Source organism: Acomys minous (assembly GCF_964271855.1).
Source record: "Acomys minous genome assembly, chromosome: 10".
NCBI lineage: Eukaryota > Metazoa > Chordata > Mammalia > Rodentia > Muridae > Acomys > Acomys minous.
The window spans coordinates 52,660,418-52,680,593 of NC_140491.1; the positions used below are offsets into that span (position 1 = coordinate 52,660,418).

The following is a 20,176-nucleotide window of genomic DNA, read 5'->3' on the forward strand; positions in this document are numbered from 1 at the left end:
CACAGAGGCAACTAGAGGTAGAGATGGTTGTGGCCCGCCATTGGGGTGTTGTAACCCAGCCCAGTCCTCTGGAAAATCAGGCCGTGTTCTTAAATGCTGATCCATCTCTCCATTCCAGAAGGGAAATTAACAATGTTAATATATTTACTCACTTACTTAATAAATATTTAGACTTTTCTAGGACCATGTTCTAGCTATTTATTTATTTCCAGTGCCTTTATGCCCTTGAAAAACTGAGGTCTAGGTAGTAAGTCTTACATTGAACCTGAAACTGTAATGCATTGCCAGATACAACGAATGTGTCACAGGTCTTGAGGAATTAAGATTTTCTTGAGATGAAGCATGGTTAATTTTTCTGTTAATTGTATGTTTCTTGTATCAGGTTATGGCCTAACAAATAGTCTTTATATAACTATCTTATATATAAAGGTTTTTATCTCTTTTTTGTACATAAAACCTTATAAAAAGTAATCTTTTGTTTGTCTGCTTGTTTTTTCAAGACAGAGTTTCTCTGTGTAGCCTTCACTGCCCTGGACTTAACCTTGTAGACCAGGCTGGCCTCGAACTCACAGAGATCCTCCTGCCTCTGCCTCCCCAGTTCTGGGATTACAGGCGTGTGCCACTGTTCCTGGCTATAGAAAGTAACCTTAAAATGATATTTTTAGGTGTTTTCAAAATGACTAACATTAATATCTCGTGTGTTCAGGTTTTAAAGACGTCAGTGATCATTCGAAAGACACAGAGAGCTATGAATACGACTTGATCGGGGTGACTGTTCACACAGGAACAGCAGACGGTGGGCACTACTACAGCTTCATCAGAGATATAGTCAACCCACATGCTTACAAGAGCAACAAGTGGTGAGTTACGAGCGCCTTCCTAAAGCCCGTTTCCCGCTTTCTAAGCATATGTGCTTACGGTAGTGCCTGATGAGTTCTTTAGTTTTCTGAAAACTTCTATGAAATTAGGAAAAGAAAATGTTAACTGCAGTTATTCTTTGTGTATGTGTGTTTTGTCCGTATAGTAGGGAGATAGGTGGATGCATCCAAGTCAGACTGCTGTGTTGTCCGAGGGATCCAGTTCAGGTTGTTGTACGTAGCAGCAAGTGCCTGTACCTTCTGAGCCATCTTGGTGGTCCAGAAAAATAAAATGTTTAATTGCAGGCAACTTTCTTTATTTTTTAATGATTGATTGATTGATTGATTGATTGATTATGTATACAGTGTTCTTCCTACACCAGATCTCATTATAGGTGGTTGTGAGCCACCATGTGCTTGCTGGGAATTGAACTCAGGACCTTTGGAAGAGCAGCCAGTGCTCTTAAAATTTAGAGAATTTGATAAATGCTTTCCTTTCAAAAATGAGCTTTTTATTAACAATCTAAGTAGTTCATAGATAAAATTGTACCCACCAATATGATTTGTTTGTTTGGGTTTATTTGTTTCCATGGCAGAATTTACCTGTGAAACAGCTCTTGCTATCATGGACTTCGCTTTGTAGATGATGCTGGCCTTGAACTCACAGAAATCTGCCTGCGTCTGCCTCCTTAGTACTGGAGTTAAAAGTGTACACCACTACCATTAGGCAGTACCCACCAAATCTTACTCCTTTGTTTATTTTTTTCTGAAGCTCTGCCTCTTGTTCAGTGGTTACAATGTTTTCTCTGTGTTATTTAGAAGTTAGTTACTGACATTTATACACTTTTGTGTTCCTCTTAACTTATTACTTCTATACATTTAGTTTTTAATCAAGTTAGGATCCACCACAAATAATGACTATTTTTCAGTCTTTCTGTGTCCTTAGGAAGTATCCATGTGTAGATGCTGTGTGCATGCTTAGGCTTTTCTTATAATCGTTGAAAATACTGCTTTGGACAACATGCATAGCTCCTATCATTGATCTGCAGGCAGTTAGCAGAATAAGTACATTTAGCTATTATTTCTGATTGTTTCAGACATCATGGCCAGAGTAATTATAATAAGTATATTATTAGCTGGGCAGTGGTGGCACACACCTTTAATCCCAGCACTCGGGAGGCAGAGGCAGGTGGATCACTGTTCAAGGCCAACTTGGTCTACAAAGCGAGTCCAGCACAGCCAAGGCTGCACAGAGAAACCTTGTCTTGAAAAACCAGAACAAAACCAAAACTAATTATATTATTTCACTTAACTATTTTTCTTCATCCCACCTCTTCTATATATTTTTTTTTATCCACTTGGATATATTTCCATGAATATATCACATTGTTTTGCTCATATATTTTAAAATGTTATGTCTGTTATCTTATCACATTGCTTAATCTTTCCTACCTAATTACTTTTTTTTTTAATTTTTATTTATTTATTATGTGTACAGTGTTCTGTCTACACACCAGGAGAGGATACCAGATCTCATTACAGATGGCTGTGAGCCACCATGTGGTTGCTGGGAATTGAACTCAGGACCTTTGGAAGAGTAGCCAGTGCACTTAACCTCTGAGCCATCTCTCCAAGCCCCTACCTAATTACTTTATACGTTAGATTTTAAGTACATTATTTTTATTCTTGTTAATGTCGAATAGTTAATGAACCTGTCAGATTGTGTGTAGATCCCATTGTCTCACATATGTGAGGCAAATGTTTTGTCATTGAGCTACAGTTCCCAGTGGGTCAGATTTTGAAGGTGGTTTTGACTGTTATAAAATTACACTCCTAGTTTCTAGATTATAGTTAGAAAAACAAGAACTTACTAGAATTGCCCTTCGTAGATATTTGACTAATTCTTTCCTGGAGATGCCCAGTACACACATTGACCAGTGCCGTGTACTCTGTTTTAGGTATCTGTTTAATGATGCTGAGGTAAAACCTTTTGATTCTGCTCAGCTTGCCTCTGAATGCTTTGGTGGTGAGATGACAGTAAGTATGCTTTAGTAATTATAACTGATTTGTGGTTTTCTAGTTATCACAAAATTCATTAATATACTCATTTAACATCCTTACATCTGCTGTTATTCAATCTAAGATTTATTTTTTTATGTGTTTGCAGTGTATACCAGGTACTAAAAATGTTTAAAAATTGTTATTTCTGCCTTTAACCATAGTTTGGTAAAGAAAGCAAGATAAAAAAATTAAATCATAAGATAGAAATTGAATTGTAGTGGTTGTGTAATTATGATTAAACATACTAGTTATTTTAAAAGCATATGGGATTAGAGCATAATCTGGAAAATCTTAACACAAGGAAGTTGATTTCCAATAATGTGAAATAATTGTTTCTTTATAGCCAGCAACCTGGGCCACACCAGTAATGTAGCAAAAGAACAGTGTTCTGTCTCTGGCTGCTCCCCTAAGTGCAGCACAGTGGTGGTACAGCTGCCTAGGGTGTTGGAGGACTTGAGGTTTGAGCTCAGTGCTCCCAAAGGAAGACTCAACCTGACATAGAGTTAGAGTTCATTCTTGGGGTTGAAAGTGATGGTACACACATTTAATCCTAGGCAGAGGGAGTTTGATCTCTGTGAGTTCAAAGCCTGTCTATAATGAAAGTTCCGGAACAGCTAGGGCTACCTACATAGTGAGATAATATGCATAAAATAGAAACAAAATAACAAAAAAGACAAAAATAAAACCATGGAGTTTTATTATTCAATTATTAGATGTCAGTTCCATTTCATAAATAAGCAATACGATTTTTAAAATTAAAAACAGTGGTTATTTTAAAAATTTTCTAGATAGACACTTTTTAACAAAAGGCTTTCTCATTCCTTCTTATCTGCAGTCTGAATGCAATAGTAGGCTTACAATTTGGAAATGTGTTTTGTTTTTTTGTTTGTTTGTTTTTGTTTTTTTTTTAGTGTGTTTTTTAAAAAACCATTTGAGTAGTCTTCTATGTCTAAACCAGATGCATCTCTAGACGTTATTCCTAGAAAACATTATTTGTTTGTTTGTTCGTTTTCTGAGACATGGTTTCTCTGTGTAGCCTTGGCTGTCCTGGACTCACTTTGTAGATCAGGCTGGGCTCCAATTCACAGTGATCCGCCTGCCTCTGCCTCCCTGAGTGCTGGGATTACAGGTGTGCGCCACCATGCCCAGTCAGATTTCTTCTTTTATCCAATAGTTTTGCAAATTTCTGGTCCTAGTACCTTGAACATTTTGAGTCTTTGTTCTCAAGAATTTTTGCCTCTGACTTTTATTATCATCATTAATGTATTGTATTCTTAGAAGCTTTCATTTCTTGTTTCACACTTCCAGTTACCCAGAACTATTAATAGACTCTTCTTTTCCCTGGGCATTTATAGGCAGCCTTTAGTAGTCTCAGAAGCCTTCCAGTGCTCTCTGCATTTATTTCGTGCGTGGTTGGCTTTATGTGAAACGGATAGCCTCTTTATGTCTCAGAGTCTGTCTTGTACCACTCCAGTCTAGGCTATCCCTGTCGGCTTCTTCCTCTCTCTCCCTTTTCCTGCCAGCCTTGAGTTACATTCTTCATCTGTATTCGCACATGTCCATGTCATCTGCAAAAAGGTGTAGCTCTGAGACTCACATTTTTTATTTTCAAAGATGTAAATGGCTAAGTACTTAGAGAAAAATATTTTTAGCCTTGAGCATCATTACATTCAGTTCTGAGAAATTACACAGCTACACAGTAGGCAAGCTGTAAGTCTTGGCAGCTTCAAGAGGGAAATTGAAGACAGTCATGACTTTTGAATCAGGGTCAGCAGTAGAGGTCTGCAAACACTTATGGGAGCAGGGAGTGGGGAATATTCAGAGAAAACTGCCAGGGCAAGCAGTTTTAACATTTTGGCTAATAACTAAAGTGGTTTTCTTTTAGTTAAAAATATGAATTATTTCAGTTATCTATAATACATATTATATTTAGTACTTGTTTCCATTTAACCATATTCAGAAAAATAAGGCCCATACTAACTATCCTTGCTGTGCTCTTACTTATTTTGTTTGTTTTTTATTGTTAATATAACATTTTTTATCGCAATTTCTAGTATTCGGCATCGTAAAAGATTTGCACAATGATGTTAGGATATATTAGCCAAATTTGTGAAATGTATAGGACTTTTTTTTTTTTTTTCCCTTCATAGCTGTTGTAGCTCAATCCATGGTTTTATACGTGCTGGGCAGCCGCTTTAATACTGTGATACATATTCGAAGCTCTGTTGGACACTTAGTACTATTATTATTTGTGTGTGTGTGTGTGTGTGTGTGTGTGTGTGTGTATCAAGAGACAAGTGCTGTATCTACCACTGAAATACATTTCCAGTATCTGTGTTGAAATTTTATGAATGCATTGTTATTTTAAAGTTATCTACAAGGTTACTTTAAAGTTTTACATAAGCATTTATGAAATAATGTATATATAAATCTTACTGAGTAATTTTTTTTCTATAGACAAAAACCTATGATTCGGTTACAGATAAATTCATGGATTTCTCCTTTGAAAAGGTGATCTTTTTTCATATGTAATAATTTAAGGTTTTTATTATTTATTTTAAATTATACTTTGTCAAAATTTTAAGTATTTTTCTTCTTGCTTTGTAAAGACTCATAGTGCATATATGCTGTTTTATAAACGCATGGAACCAGAAGAAGAAAATGGCAGAGAGTACAAATTTGATGTTTCATCAGAGTTACTAGAGGTAAAAATCAATTTGATTTTAGAAATTGTTTAAATTATGTTAGGTGTTTGTGTACGAAATACTTCAATATAAAAACAAGCAGAGCAGCATTAATATCTGTAATCCATTTGTATCTTAGCATAGTTACCAAAAAAATCATGTAAGTACTAACTTACAATATGTGAATGAAAATACATGTGGGGCGCTGTGGAGATATGGCTCAGCAGGGAAGAGTGCTGCTGCTCCTGGAGAGGACCCAGCCTCAGTTCCCAGGACCTGCCTGGGCGCTCACAGCCACCAGTGATTTCAGCTCCATGGTATCCCACTCCTGGGCTTTGAAAGTGCCTGTACTTGCATGTACACTTATCCTTCTCTCTCTCTCTCTCTCTCTCTCTCTCTCTCTCTCTCTCTCTCTCTCTCTCTCCACACACACACACACACACACACCTTAAATTCCTTAAGCAAAACAGTGCTTATTAGTGTATTTTGTAAGTGCTGTAATGATTAGTGAGTTGAGGAAGAAAGCCAGAACATGAGGTTAAACAATGATTAGGGAAGATTTAAAAATACAGCATAGTAGTTTAACATTTAAACATACACCCATTTTACTTTAAACACACTGTATTGATAAAGTACAAAAAGGACCATCAGAGAAACAAGTAGAACACCGCCATTGATTCTTACCTGTGAGACATGCAGTGCTTAGGTAGGCCGAGAAACTTACAACTACGAGCCCGACTTTCACTAGATTACCAGAGATAAACATGGATCTAGAAGTCAGATCAGAACTAGACTTAGGAAATTGAGTTGGGTGTGGTGGTGGCACATAGCTTTAGTCATAGCACTTGGGGAGGCAGAGGCAGGCGGGTTTCTGAGTTCAAGGCCAGCTTGGTCTACAAATAAGGCCAGGACAGCCAAGGCTACACTTGCAAAAACAAAACAATAAAAGAAACTTGACATGGGGCTTTCTTGCTGTCAAGGTTTCTAATAAGATAAGCTGAATGCTGTTATGACTTCTTAGCATTGTAGACATCCAGGGGCTACAAATACTCAAAAGCTGTGGGCACGAGGCATTCACTGACTAAGCATGTAAGTTCCCAGTTACTTTGAACTGTAGCCCTAAAACAGCCGGCTAGGAAGGCAGGTAGAGATAGAGGAATACTTTCAGTGCAGAATTGTATCAGCACCATCAACTGAGAATGAGCCCGCCTACTAAATATGGTGGTACATGTCTGCTATACCAGCACTAAGGAGGACATACAGAGGATTGCTGTGATGTTAAGGCAGTTACAGTGTTAGATACTATTTCAAAATTTAGGAAAGGAAAATAAAACAAAGTTAAAAGGCTGGGGCCAAATGTTTAGGCTACACAAGGCCCCCAGTACCAAAAGATACCGTTACTATAGAGCTTTCTGACAAAGGCTGGAAGAATTGTTAGAATTTTCTAAGGAATAAGAGGACGCAAAAATAGCATCATTGTTCTATTTGGCCTAATCAGAAATTGTTGTTGTTTAATGTCTAAATAATATGTGTTACAGAATTTTTATTTTTATATTTGAATATACATTTCTGCTTTTAAAACCTGTCTTTACCAAAATGGAGTATGACTATATTTTCTTTTCTTTTTTTTTTTAAGATTTATTTATTATTATGTATACAGTGCTGTCTACATGTACACCTGTAGGCCAGAAGAGAGTATCAGATCACAGTATAGATGGTTGTGAGTCACCGTGTGGTTGCTGGGAATTGAACTCATGCCCTCTAGAAGAGCAGTTAGTGCTCTTAACTGCTAAGCTATCTCTCCAGCCCCACATTTTCTTATCTTACACATTTGCTCTTTAGACATGATTTCAGAGCTTATACTTCAAAATCTTTTTTTAATTTTTTGTTTATTTATTAATTTATTCTTAACTAATGTTAAAAACCCGTGATTGAAGAAGAAGAAAGAAGAAAGGGAAAAAACCCCGTGATCACTGAGATAGTCAGATAAATAACAATTTTTAAAAGGTTGTGGGGCTGGAACAATGGCTCAGTAGTTAAGAGTACTTGTTGCTCCAACAGAGGACCTGGGTTTGGCTCCCAACACCCTCATGGTGGCTCATAGCCCCCTGTAACTCTAGTGTTTATACATACATGTCCATGCAAGTACGCACGTCCACATCAAATAAAAACTTGTAAAAAGGGTACAGTTAGTAACCAACTTTCTTTTAAAATTAAGAGGGTGTTTTTTTTTGTTTGTTTGTTTGTTTTCCTCTGTGTGCTTTGCCTGTATTTGTGTATTGCGCCATGTATTTGCTTAGTGCCTACAGAGGTAAGAAGAGGGCACTGGCTTCCTGTGGATTGCTGAGACCTGACCAGCTCCTTGCAAGAATAACACATGTTCTCAGTGGCTGAGACAGTCTCAGTCCCTAGTAACTACTTTTATATTTCTTATACTTGGATAGAAAGTCAAAATGAGTTTAAATGCATATTTTTTGGTTTGTTGTTTTTGTAGGTTTTATGCTATGCGTTTTCTTGGTGTAAATAAAAATATTGTTAAAATATATTAAATAAACTGCTTTCTGATAAATGCTAACTTTCTTTTCTCCAGTGGATTTGGCATGACAACATGCAATTTCTGCAAGACAAAAACATTTTTGAACACACATATTTCGGGTAAGTTTGTATAAATTTAGTCTTTTTCCTTTTTTTCCCAAAGAAAGTCTTCTGTAAGAATTACATTAACCCTTTTTGAACTCCAGGTTTATGTGGCAGCTGTGCAGCTGTATTCCAAGTACATTACCAGACCCTAAGGCTGTGTCCCTAATGACAGCAAAGGTGAGGAGAGGCTTAGATAGCTTTGCCATAGTTACTGCTTTCTAGTAATGGAATCTTTCCTGTTTAATTGTATCTTTTTTTTTTTAACAGTTAAGTACTTCCTTTGTTTTAGAGACATTCATTCATTCAAAAGAGAAGGTATGTCTTTAAGTTTTACTTAATCATAATTAAGTTTTAATTATGTTTTGGTGTTTGTTATTATTGACTTAAAGTCTGTGTCTTGAGTCACATTTTTTCATTTCTCTTTTTAGCCAACAATGCTTCAGTGGATTGAGCTACTGACGAAACAATTTAATAATAGTCAAGCAGCCTGTGAGGTAAGGTGACAACAGGTACTGCACAGCTTAAGTTCTCCAATATGAAGGGTTGTTTTGTTTTTGTTTTTGTTTTCTTTTAAATCCTAGATGATGGGAAAAATTGTCTTTATTTATCATGAGTCGTAAGATCTTGTGTAAATTTTTCTTATGTTTTATCACTTAGAAAGTCACAGCTTATATTTCAGGTCCGTAATGGACATTGAGTATTAACTCATTTTCATAGTCTTCTAGTTACCCTCCAGCATTACACAAGTATGAAAAACATTTCAGTCTGACATAATCCTGCAGAGCTGTAATCCTAGCACACAGGTGGGAGAAACAGAATAATCATGAGTTAAGGCCAGTCTGGAACAGAATAGATATATATATGTCAAAAATGTATATGTTTTGTGTTTAGTTTAGGCTGTTGAGCCGGTGCAGTGGCGCCCTCCTATAATCCCAGTGCTTGGGGAAGCAGAGGTAGGCGGACCTTTGTGAGTTCAAGGCCAGCCTGGTCTACCGAGTGAGTCCAGGACAGCCAGGTCTCCACAGAGAAAGCCTGTCTCAAAACATTAACAAACAAAACCCCAAAATGCACAAACAAAAAGGCTGGTGATATTTCATATACATTTAGAGATCCCATCCCCTGCTCCCTGCCCCCTGCCTCCCTTACAGAGAGATGCCTTTCTCTGCCCCTGCAGTACTGGGATTACAGGTGCGCGCTATGCCTTGTGTTTTGAATCCAAGGCTTTACATATTATACAAATATTATACCACTGAGCTAAACTCGCATCTGCAGATGTTCCTTTACCCTTTTTTGTATTAGATCAATATTTGCCCTCCATCTTGGAGGTATAATTGCTGAGCGTGGTGGCTCATGTCCTTAATCCTAGCACTTGGGAGGTGGTTCTCTGAGTTCTGGGCCAGCCTGGTTGAGACCAGGCAGCCAAGGCTACACAAAGAAACCCTGTGTCTCTAGAGATAATTTACTAATAGGTAATGATAACTGAAGTACTATTTTAACGCAGTCATTGGTTAACAACCAAGGAAGTATAAACCTAGTAATGCAAGTTCTAGATTTTTTTCAGACAGGGGAGATAGTGGTATAGTACAAAAAAGATAAAATTAGTTGAAGGCTTTGCTTTCTTATACTGTTACTTTACCTTGAAGTGTTGTAAAAAGAAAATCTGATCAACAGAAGTTGTATAAAATTTTTAAATATGGGAAATACGTATATCTGAAAGAGTAATTTTTTCATTCCCATGTTCTTCTCTGCCACTTTCTTTCAGTAGATATGCTTACATTGCAAACTCAGGAGTCATCTCTTCTGATGTGTTTTGGTTTTTCAAGAGAGAGTTTTTCTGGGTAGCCTTGGCTGTCCTTGATCCTCCTGCCTCTGCTTCCCAAGTTCGAGGATTACAGGCATGCACTTCATATATTTAATAATAACTAGTCAGTATATACATATCTAACAGATGAGAACTTGAAAAATATATAACCACAATTTAATTTTTATAAATAGCATTGAACATTCTGTTTACTTTCAGCAAATACTTACACTGTGTCTAGTTTTCTCTGATGCTAGTAAGCTGTTTTCAGTTGGTTTGAATTAATGTTCAGATGAGGTGTACATATCACATTTCTCTTAAATTTCTTTTTATCTATCAGTTGCCTTTTTTTCCCTCCATGCCCCTTGCTATTCCTTTTCTTTAAGTATGTCAGATTGCCTTTTTTTAAAGCATAGAAATGACATCTGTGGAGTCCTATAATGAAGTGATCCTCAGTATTTAATAGTTCGTGACATTTACATATCCTTGTGTAGCTTGTTATCTCATTTAACTTAAGTATTATTTGAGTATTAAATCATGTTCTATTTTTCTTTACAGTGGTTTTTAGACCGCATGGCTGATGATGACTGGTGGCCAATGCAGATACTAATTAAGTGTCCTAATCAAATTGTGAGACAGGTAAGGAAAGATATCTTTAACAAGAGAAATGGTTTTCAGTTTATTCTAAATTGGCCTATAAAAAGTAATTTGCAAAGTTCTGTCTTGATTCATAAAAGTCATTTGCTTTTGTTTTTTATTAGCTCTTTTAGCACCACCTGTCACTTTGAAGTGACAGGAACCTTTTTCTTTATATATAGTAAGACCAGCTGTTACTGCCAGTTCATTTTCCATCCTTAACAGAGTGCACCTAGAGTATTGCAGTCCTACATTATGTGAATAGGGTAAATTCATTTTGTGCCAAATGTCTAAATTGCCAAATGGATCATTTTGTTTTCCTTAAATCGTTAGGGAATTTATCCAGTGAATACTTGAACATTGTTTTTTGTTTTTCCCGACAGGGTTTCTCTTACAACCCTGGCTGGCCAGACCCAAGCTGGCCATGCCCGGCCCCTTAAAAACATTGTTTTATAGTTGTTGTTCTTGTATCAAAAACTTGATCTGTATGATGCCATTTGCCAGTTGTCATGGAAGGACAGTTGCTTTGTTGAGGTACTAGCATTATTTTACATAGCAAAAGACTTTTCTAGTAATGAGGTATAGAAAGTATAGTCTAAAGAGAAGTCTTAGCAGCACTTAGAGAAGTAGAGGCAGGTGGATTGCTCTGAGCTCAAGGCCAGCCTGGTCTACAAAGCAAGCCCAGAACAGTCAAGACCACCGAGAAACTTTGTCTAGAAAAAAATCCAAAGGAAGAGTAGGGTCTTACACTGTAAATTCACCCACAACTTTCTGATTATAAACTTTAATTTTTTTTGTAGTATTTTCATGAACTTAACAGTAAATGTATAACCTGAAAACATCCAGTACCTCCTAAAGAATATCTAGTGGTTTTCCTTTTTATCCTCTTGCTTTTATTTTAGCCCCTCTTAACTTCTGTTCTGCTCTATATTGTCTCTATGGGTTGTTGTCAACGTTTTATACAGTCATCATGATGTCTTTTGTGAATGGCTACTTTGACTTCTTATTTCTAAGATTTGTCCATGTTAAATTGTGTGTTTGGAGATGAGTGCGTTGAGTTATGTGATCCGAGCATTCAGGAGGCTTAGTTAGGATTACCGTGAGTTTGAGAGCAACGTGGGCTACAACAGTGAGTCCTGTTCTTTTTGTTTGTTTGTTTGTTTGTTTGTTTTTGTGACAGGGTTTCTCTTTGTAACCTGGGCTGTCCTGAAACTCACACTGTAGGTCCTGCTGCCCTCAAACTCAGAGATTGCCTGCCTCTGCCTCCTGAGTGCTGGGATTAAAGACGTGCACCGCCATGCCTGGCTGATAAGTGTTCTTAACAAACAGAAAAACGCATCCTGTCCATACTTCATCTCCTCATTCTCTACCAGCTAATATTCCAGCGACTGTATTAACATATTTTGTCTATCTTTTCATTAGTTGAACATTTGAGGTTTCTACTTTTTGTTTGTTTTATGATGTAGTCTGAATTGCTTCCTGGCCTGGAACTCACTTAGGTAGACCAGGCTGGCTTGGAACTTGCCACAGTCCTCCTGTCTCAGCCTGCAGAATGCCAGTGTTCTAGGGTGTGGCACCACATTCAGCTTTATTGCTACTTCCTGACTATTTTCTGTGCAGATATGGCCATTCGTGAAAAGATTTTATTTTGATCATATTTTAATTTTGGTATGTACTTAAAAGTGGAATTCCTGCTTACATCGTCATGTTTGTTTTCCCTTCTACAACAGAGTCCGCACCACTACATTTCTCTAAATGAATATATATGTGTTTCAGTTTCATTGTACCTTCTCCAACACATATGCACCGGCTTTTGAGTTTGATATCTGTGTTACTGAAGCCAGTAGCTTGAGGTTTTTTTATTCTCTTAAAGCTGAATTTTTAAAAATAATTTTATGTTTCTGGGAGGTTAGACTCACACCTTGGTGCATACTGAGATTGACCCCACTGTTCAGCTGCACCTGCCATCCCTGACTGTTGCTTTTCAAATCTGGTCTTAACTCTGTGTGACGCTGTCCCAGAATGCCATCAACTATGTGGCCCTCATGCTTGTACCTCCTGTGTACTGATAGTACAGCGGCCTGCCAAGCCCTCCTAGACACGCCAAATCTGTAGTGTCTGTTACCTGATGTGAGTTTCTCCTTTAAAGATGTTTCAGCGCTTATGTATCCATGTGATTCAGAGACTCAGACCTGTGCACGCTCATCTCTATCTACAGCCAGGAATGGAAGACGGGTAAGAAGTCCTTTTAAAACCAAGATTTTTTTAAGTATCTTTAAGGATACTTGGACTGTGATGTAAGAATTTGTCTCTAATAATACATCGCAAGAAAGGAAGACTTTTTGAATGCTTTAATTAAGTACATCTTAAGATGTAACTTTTTGTTTGGATAGATTTAGTTCCAGCAGTACTATAATTACTTACATTATTGAAGTTGGTATTTGCTTGACCAAATACTATCTTAGAAGATGAAAGATTGGAGTTTTGAAAGTTGTTCTCCTAGCTTGGTGGCACATGCCTTTAATCTCAGCATTTAGGAGGCAGAAGCAGGGTAATCCTCGCGAGTTCCAGGCTAGCCTCGTCTATAAAGCAAGGTCCAGGCCAGCCAGGGCCACACAGCCAGACTCTGTCTCAGAAAACAAAACAAAAAAGCAGTTTTCATCTAAGGCAATGTCTGTCTGCCGCTTTATCGTGTTCTCTGAGGTACATTTGCCTTTCCAGGTCAGATGATATGGATGCCTCAGTGGAAGATATTGGCGGTCGTTCGTGTGTCACTCGGTTCGTTAGAACTCTGTTGTTAATTATGGAGCACGGTGTGAAGCCTCACAGCAAACATCTTACGGAGTATTTTGCTTTCCTTTATGAATTTGCCAAAATGGGTGAAGAAGAGGTAAGGGCAATTCTTGTTTCTTTGTTTTGAATTATGTGTCTATTTAGCATTTTTAGTTTGTTTTTTATTTAACATTTTAAATTGCTTACTTTTAGAGTCAGTTTCTGCTTTCATTGCAAGCCATATCTACAATGGTACATTTCTACATGGGAACCAAAGGACCTGAAAATGTAAGTGCAGCTCTGTTATGTATCCGTGCCACAGGGCCATGCTCCTGTTACGTATCAATGCCACAGGGCCGTGCTCCTAGCAGTTCACATCAGGCAGCATCGTTAAGACTCTAGAGACCTGTACAGTTCCTTTGTCTCTTTGTGTTTCTTAATATTACAAGTCCTAGATTAAGTGGTCTTGCTACTGTTATTTCAGTGTATATTCCAAGCAGGAAAAGAAACTGAGTGTTAAGTCTTTCTTTTGTAAGTCTGGAACAAAGCCAATTTTATTTTCATCCTACTAGCCACAGTTTAACTATAGAGTCTACTAAGTCTTACCTTGTTTATATCTGTGGTGGTGGTGGTGGTGTTTTTAAGCTCTTCACTATTGAATTTCCCAAGTCTTCTGAAAGCTTCAGTAGCTCGTCAATTTATTAATATTGGCATACGGATGACATTGAATTTCATGGCCTATGTGTAGCTTCTCATATCCTTATGAGAGAAGTATAATTTTTATGTCCATAATACAGATGAGGCAGTTGAAGCTTATAGAATTTCACTTGCTTTAGATCCATGGTCAGACTGCTGAGTGAAGTTTCTCTTTAAAAACATTATGCTGTGTACTAAAGTATATGAGTTGGTTTTAATCTAATTCCAGCTAATTAATCTGTATGGCTACCTGTTTTGTTGGCGGCGGTGGCAGCAGCTACTGCTTCCCTCTTCTTATTCCTCCTCTTCCCCTCCCCCCTTCCTCCTCCTGTTCCTCCTCCTTATTCTTTATTTTCTTTCTTACTGAGACTGGATCTTGTTATGTACCTTAGACTAACCTTAGACTTAATTATCCCCTGCCTTAGCCAACTGAGTGCCACCATTCCTAACAGGCTCTTGAGTTTCAGAGCCCATATGAATATCTCTGGAAAAATCTACTACTTAGATTATCTAGAAACTAAATACTAAGATGTCTTTTGTATGTGTGGCTGGATTTTTATTAATAGAAATTACTGTTTTATTATACTCATAATTTTTTTATCGTGGTTATTAATCCAGATTACTTGATTCCAATAAAACAAAAAGGTTTATCTAGGATAAATAGTTTTGGGAACTTTGTGAATAGTTCCTCCAATTTAGCTAAAAGTGTCCTGATTGTCATTAAGGCTATGTTAGGTTAGGGTCTGACCTTTGGATGACTTCATCTAATGATTTGTATATAATGATTTTACATGTTCCTGCCATGTCTTCCTCATACTTAAATTAAAACATATCAGCGGTTTCAAATATGATATTAAAACTAACTACACATTAACATTGAATTTTGTTCTGATTAGCCTCAAGTTGAAGTATTGTCAGAGGAAGAAGGAGAAGAAGAGGAGGAAGAAGAAGACATCCTCTCTCTGGCAGAAGAAAAATACAGACCTGCTGCCCTTGAAAAGATGATAGCTTTAGTTGCTCTTTTGGTTGAACAGTCTCGCTCAGAAAGGTGAAATGTTTCAACATTCAAAATGCTTACAGCGTGTTTGGTTTTATTCTTTATACATAATTGTTCTATCTATTTGATTTTTATTACATAAATCTTTTAAAATAATAATATCACTTCAACTCTTGTGGCTCACGAATTTCAGTCCTTTCTATCTAACTCGTCTGAGTCGTGCTAGAAAAAGTTATTGAAGAAACCTAAGTAAAATATCTGGCAAAATTAAATGGATTTTCATTCTTTATCTCAGCAACTATACTTCCAGGGATTTGCCCCAACACAGAAACATATTTATGGAGAAGTATTTATTAAAATACCATTTCTAGTTTCAAAAAGTTGGAGACAGCCAACTGTTCATCAGAAGGGAACTAGCCATGAAAAAATCAAGGGATCCATTCAAGTCCTTCATAGTTTTTTGTTTGGTTGGTTTTTTTGTTTGGTTTGGTTGGTTTTGTTTTGTCTTTTATGGAATGTGGAATCCATCTGTGGTACCGTGTAGTAACCGTCATTGTGCACACACGGCCTTCCTTTCCCTCATCTCCCTTCAAAAGACAAAGTAGGGGAGGTTGTGTATGTGTTACGCTACCTTTAGGAAAAGGGGAGCTAAGAGAATGTGTGTGTGTGTGTGTGGCCAGTCCTTATTCGTGCATTTCCAATTACAAAGTCACATACCTGCTAAATTTGTCTGTAATGCCAAAAAGTCGTTACTTGAGGAACGTTCACAGTTATCCACAGACACCTGTGTATTCAGAGTGGTCAAAAATGGGAGTGTCCTGGCACATGCTTTCCCAGCTAAGGTCAAACAAGGCAGTGGCCTGTCTTGTTTCGCTTTCCATGTTGTAAACAAATGTACTTTTTATAATGTATGCCACATTTTAAAAATATTTGTGCTCTTCCTTTGGTTATGTCACTGTTTAAATGGTTCCCAAGAATAATACTGAAATGCTGTTTAGTGCTCCTGAGCTTAAGGAAGGCTGTGATGTCCCTCAGTGGGAAATGAATACAGTACATAAGTTTCATTTAGCCATGAGTTCCAATGCTGTTTGGTTTTAAGTTCACTGTGAAGTAATCCTACATATCAAATAAGGTGTCATTAAACAGAAACACCTGTAAAATATGGCAATGTATTTCTCACTTGATAAATATGTGACCACATGTTCACAGGGACCTAGTTCTGTGTGTTCTTTCCATAGCAACGATGATTTGGTTTTTGGTAATTCATTGTACCATTTCGTTGGATGTGACTACGCAAATATCAAGAATTAACGAGAAATCAAATCATCAGTTAATAACATGATTTTGAGAGAAAACAAGGTGAAGGGTGCAGAAATGGAAGCTTAACAAAACCAAGCTTTAGCTTTCGAATCCTGTAAATGCTTTGTACAATTATGAGTAAGTATATAAAAAGCAGTATTTTAAAATCAAAAGTGGAGGTGATATAGCCACTGCATACATAGGACCTGAAGAACATGTTAACTATCAGTTTCTAACAGGACGTTCATGAAGGACAAGAAGTAATTGCAAAATTATCTTAAACTTTCTTAATAATCGTGTTGTTTCTAATATAATAAGAATTATTCTGGAATTATAACGTGCCCAGGTACTGGGCGAGAAGTGAGTGAGAATCTTGGAGTGCTTTTTTACTTGAGAAGCACAGAGATCAAGTAGACTATTCTGGGTTCATGCTTAAAGGACTCAACAGTGTACTTCAGGGGTTTCTGTTGCTTTTATGTTGGACAAGGTACACATCAAAAGTAAGACTCACTGTGATGGGATGTTAAGACACATCAAGATGTTTACATTGATAATCTCAGAATGATACCATAAGAGAACATTTGAAATACTTGTTGGCAACTTTTGAAATATACTAAGAAATCAAATCTTTATTTTGAAAACTGATAAAAGGAAATGGTGTAAAGAATATGTTTATCTTATCTGCAAGAAATAAAAGTATGTCAACCATGTTCATGAATGAGGGAAAGTTCATCAATACAGATGTTTCAACTAATAAATGAGCAAGGTGTGTTGGAATTAGAAATCACTTTCTGTCCCTAAGTGAAATAATGCTGCCAAGGTCATCTCTGGTGGAATATGTCATAAAGACTAACCCCTTCTTTATGTGTCTCCCCGAGGACAGTCCACATCACCACCTACAAACACTCTTGATTAAAAAGTGAAGCCTAGAGCTGATCAAGTCTTAGATCTGCCTACCATTTCACAGGAGCAGAGGATGTGCTAACACAACACCGTCAGGAGTCAATTAGCAAAACATAATATTGGAATCGCTACAGGACAAACAAGCTGCTTTCTTCAGTGGATAAATTGCAGTAAAAGTCCGAAGGGAAACCAATAGATTAAAAATTTTAAAGACATTAAAACTATTTGCAACAAAAGACTTTCATTCAGATCCAGATTGAGACAAATTAACTATAAACTATATTTTAGACACTTTAGGAAATTTGTACATTGATAATGTAAGATAGTGAAGACTTGTTGCCTTACCATAGGCATGAATAATGGTACTGTGTTTATGTTTTTTTGAAATTTACCTGAGATATGTATTGAGATTTATGGATTAAGTGATTAAAAAAAAAATACCTGGAATTTGCTTCAGAATAATGCATATTGAATGACTGGTGGTAAAAGTGAAACAGGATTGGCTATGATTTGGGTAAATTTGAACCTGAGTGAAAAGTTACTTGACACTATCCTACTTTAAAAATATATATATCTGAATTTTTTATGTAAGTTCAATGTATTAACTTTAAATTATATGGTAATACTAATACTTCTTAAATTTTTATTTTAAGACTCATGTCAAAAGAATAGCTGTCAAAGTAAAACTAGACCCATCCTAGCAATTTAATATATTTATGGAGTTAATGAAATGGAAATAAAGTAGATGTGGTGTTCATATTCTAATCTTGGAAAATTGCCTGAGATGCTTAGCCAGCAAGTGTAGCCATCAAACACTTCCCCAAATTGTATGATGGCAGGTTAATCTTGAAGATAATAGAATTGACAGGGTTCATGCATGTCATGCTGTTAATAGCTACAAAGTAGTACACATGGAAAAGATTTATTTCCACTAATATTTTCTTTTAGGCATTTGACATTGTCACAGACTGACATGGCTGCATTAACAGGAGGAAAGGTAATACCTTGACTAATATTAAGCAATTTATTCATTATAAAAAAAATGTGATAGTTGTTGAATGAACAACTTTTGTTTTTGACAGGGATTTCCCTTCTTATTTCAACATATTCGTGATGGCATCAATATAAGACAAACGTGTAATCTAATTTTTAGCCTGTGTCGGTACAATAATCGACTTGCAGAACATGTAAGTACTGAAAACAGTCTTCAACTTTTTGATAATTGTAAAAATAACATTCTGAAATCCTACTTTTTATATTTCAGATTGTATCTATGCTGTTTACTTCAATAGCAAAGTTAACACCTGAGGTATGTAAGGGTTTGCTAATAACTATATAGTTTGAAGTAATACTTAATTTTTTATTGCAAATAATTGTTTTCCAACTAAATATGGATATATACATATAAATCCTGTATATTAGAGTGCTAATTATGTGTCAAGCTTCCAAATTGTATGGCTTAAAGCATATATCATAAGAACTCGGTGTGTATGGAGGAATATATGGAGTGCAGTGTCACAAGTGTTTTCATTAAATAGAAGCATTTAGCTATCCTAGTACTCGGGAGGCAGAGGAAGGCGGAGCTCCATGAAGGCCAGGCCAGTCTGCTCTTTGTAGTTGAGTTTCAGGACAACCAGGGCTACATAGAGAGACCATATCTCAACCTCTCCTCCTACCACTCACCACCTCCCCCACCAAATGAAAGGAAGGAAGGAAGGAAGGAAGGAAGTCTTTGGTTTTTCAAGACAAGGTTTCTCTGTGTAGCCTTGGCTAGTCTGAAACTCTTCTTTGTAGACCAGGCTGGTCTTGAACTCAGAGAGATTGCCTGCCTCTGCCTCCTGAGTGCTGAGATTAAGGCATGTGCTACCATGCCCATGTGGGACGAAAAATCATTTTTTTATAAGAAGCATTTAACTACTTTTTAGTGCATGTTAAAAATCAATGTAATCAATTTCTTAGGGATCAGAAATTGCTACAGGAAACAATAAAAAGTTTTCAATAACTTAATGTTCCTTTCAGCCAGGCATGGTAGCACACACCTTTAATCCCAGGACTTTGGAGGCAGAGGCAGGCTGATCACTGTGAGTTCTAGGCCAGCGTAGTCTACACAGTGAGTCCAGGACAGCCAAGTCTACACACATAGAAACCTTATCTTGAAAACCGGAAAAACAAAAAACATGCTTGTTTCATTGCCAACATTGTGTCGACTAGACAGAAGAAACTCTAGTAATTGCTTTTACAGCATTGAGCTGTAATGTATAATGTATAATGTGTACTTGAAAAAATGTTGAATAGATTTAAGTATTTTTACTACAAAACAAGATAAATATGTGAGATAGCACATACCTTAATTAACTGTGTGTGTGTATCAAAATATCACCTTTACCATAAATATTTACATTTAGTAGTTAATTTATAAGCAGAAATGTTGAGTTCCTTTTTTACTAAGTACATTTGACATCTAGAAAAAACCTATTCAATGTTGCTGCTATGTAATTGGACGTATTTTCTAACTGATCTGACATTCTATGGTAGTCTGTATGCAGGAGTGCTGTCTAAGCTCTGCCAGCTCAACAGATTTAATTGAGGCTAAAGGAGTACGTATCTCAATAAAGATATGTATATCTTACAGGCGGCCAATCCTTTCTTTAAATTGTTGACCATGTTAATGGAATTTGCTGGTGGGCCTCCAGGAATGCCTCCCTTTGCATCTTACATTCTGCAGAGGATATGGGAGGTAAGTCTTGAAGTATATATCACTGATCTTATCTTCCCAGAGATTTATTTTCCTTTGTTTAATTTTTTTTTTTTCAGAGTAATTTTACTTGTA

General features: G+C 36.7%; 1 protein-coding gene across 7 annotated transcripts in view; it reads left to right on the top strand.

The window, feature by feature from the left end:
* USP34 (ubiquitin specific peptidase 34) overlaps nt 1-20,176 on the top strand; it is a 176,598-nt gene that overhangs the window by 125,888 nt on the left and 30,534 nt on the right. For all 7 annotated transcript variants that reach the window (XM_084798362.1, XM_084798363.1, XM_084798360.1 and 4 more), the window contains 17 exons: nt 707-860; nt 2,816-2,894; nt 5,376-5,429; nt 5,528-5,623; nt 8,193-8,257; nt 8,344-8,419; nt 8,510-8,557; nt 8,671-8,736; nt 10,602-10,682; nt 12,829-12,914; nt 13,401-13,569; nt 13,665-13,739; nt 15,044-15,195; nt 18,295-18,343; nt 18,429-18,533; nt 18,611-18,655; nt 19,979-20,083. In XM_084798362.1, the coding sequence (XP_084654488.1) occupies nt 707-860; nt 2,816-2,894; nt 5,376-5,429; nt 5,528-5,623; nt 8,193-8,257; nt 8,344-8,419; nt 8,510-8,557; nt 8,671-8,736; nt 10,602-10,682; nt 12,829-12,914; nt 13,401-13,569; nt 13,665-13,739; nt 15,044-15,195; nt 18,295-18,343; nt 18,429-18,533; nt 18,611-18,655; nt 19,979-20,083 (1,505 nt within the window). The remainder of the gene's footprint in view (nt 1-706; nt 861-2,815; nt 2,895-5,375; nt 5,430-5,527; nt 5,624-8,192; nt 8,258-8,343; nt 8,420-8,509; nt 8,558-8,670; nt 8,737-10,601; nt 10,683-12,828; nt 12,915-13,400; nt 13,570-13,664; nt 13,740-15,043; nt 15,196-18,294; nt 18,344-18,428; nt 18,534-18,610; nt 18,656-19,978; nt 20,084-20,176) is intronic.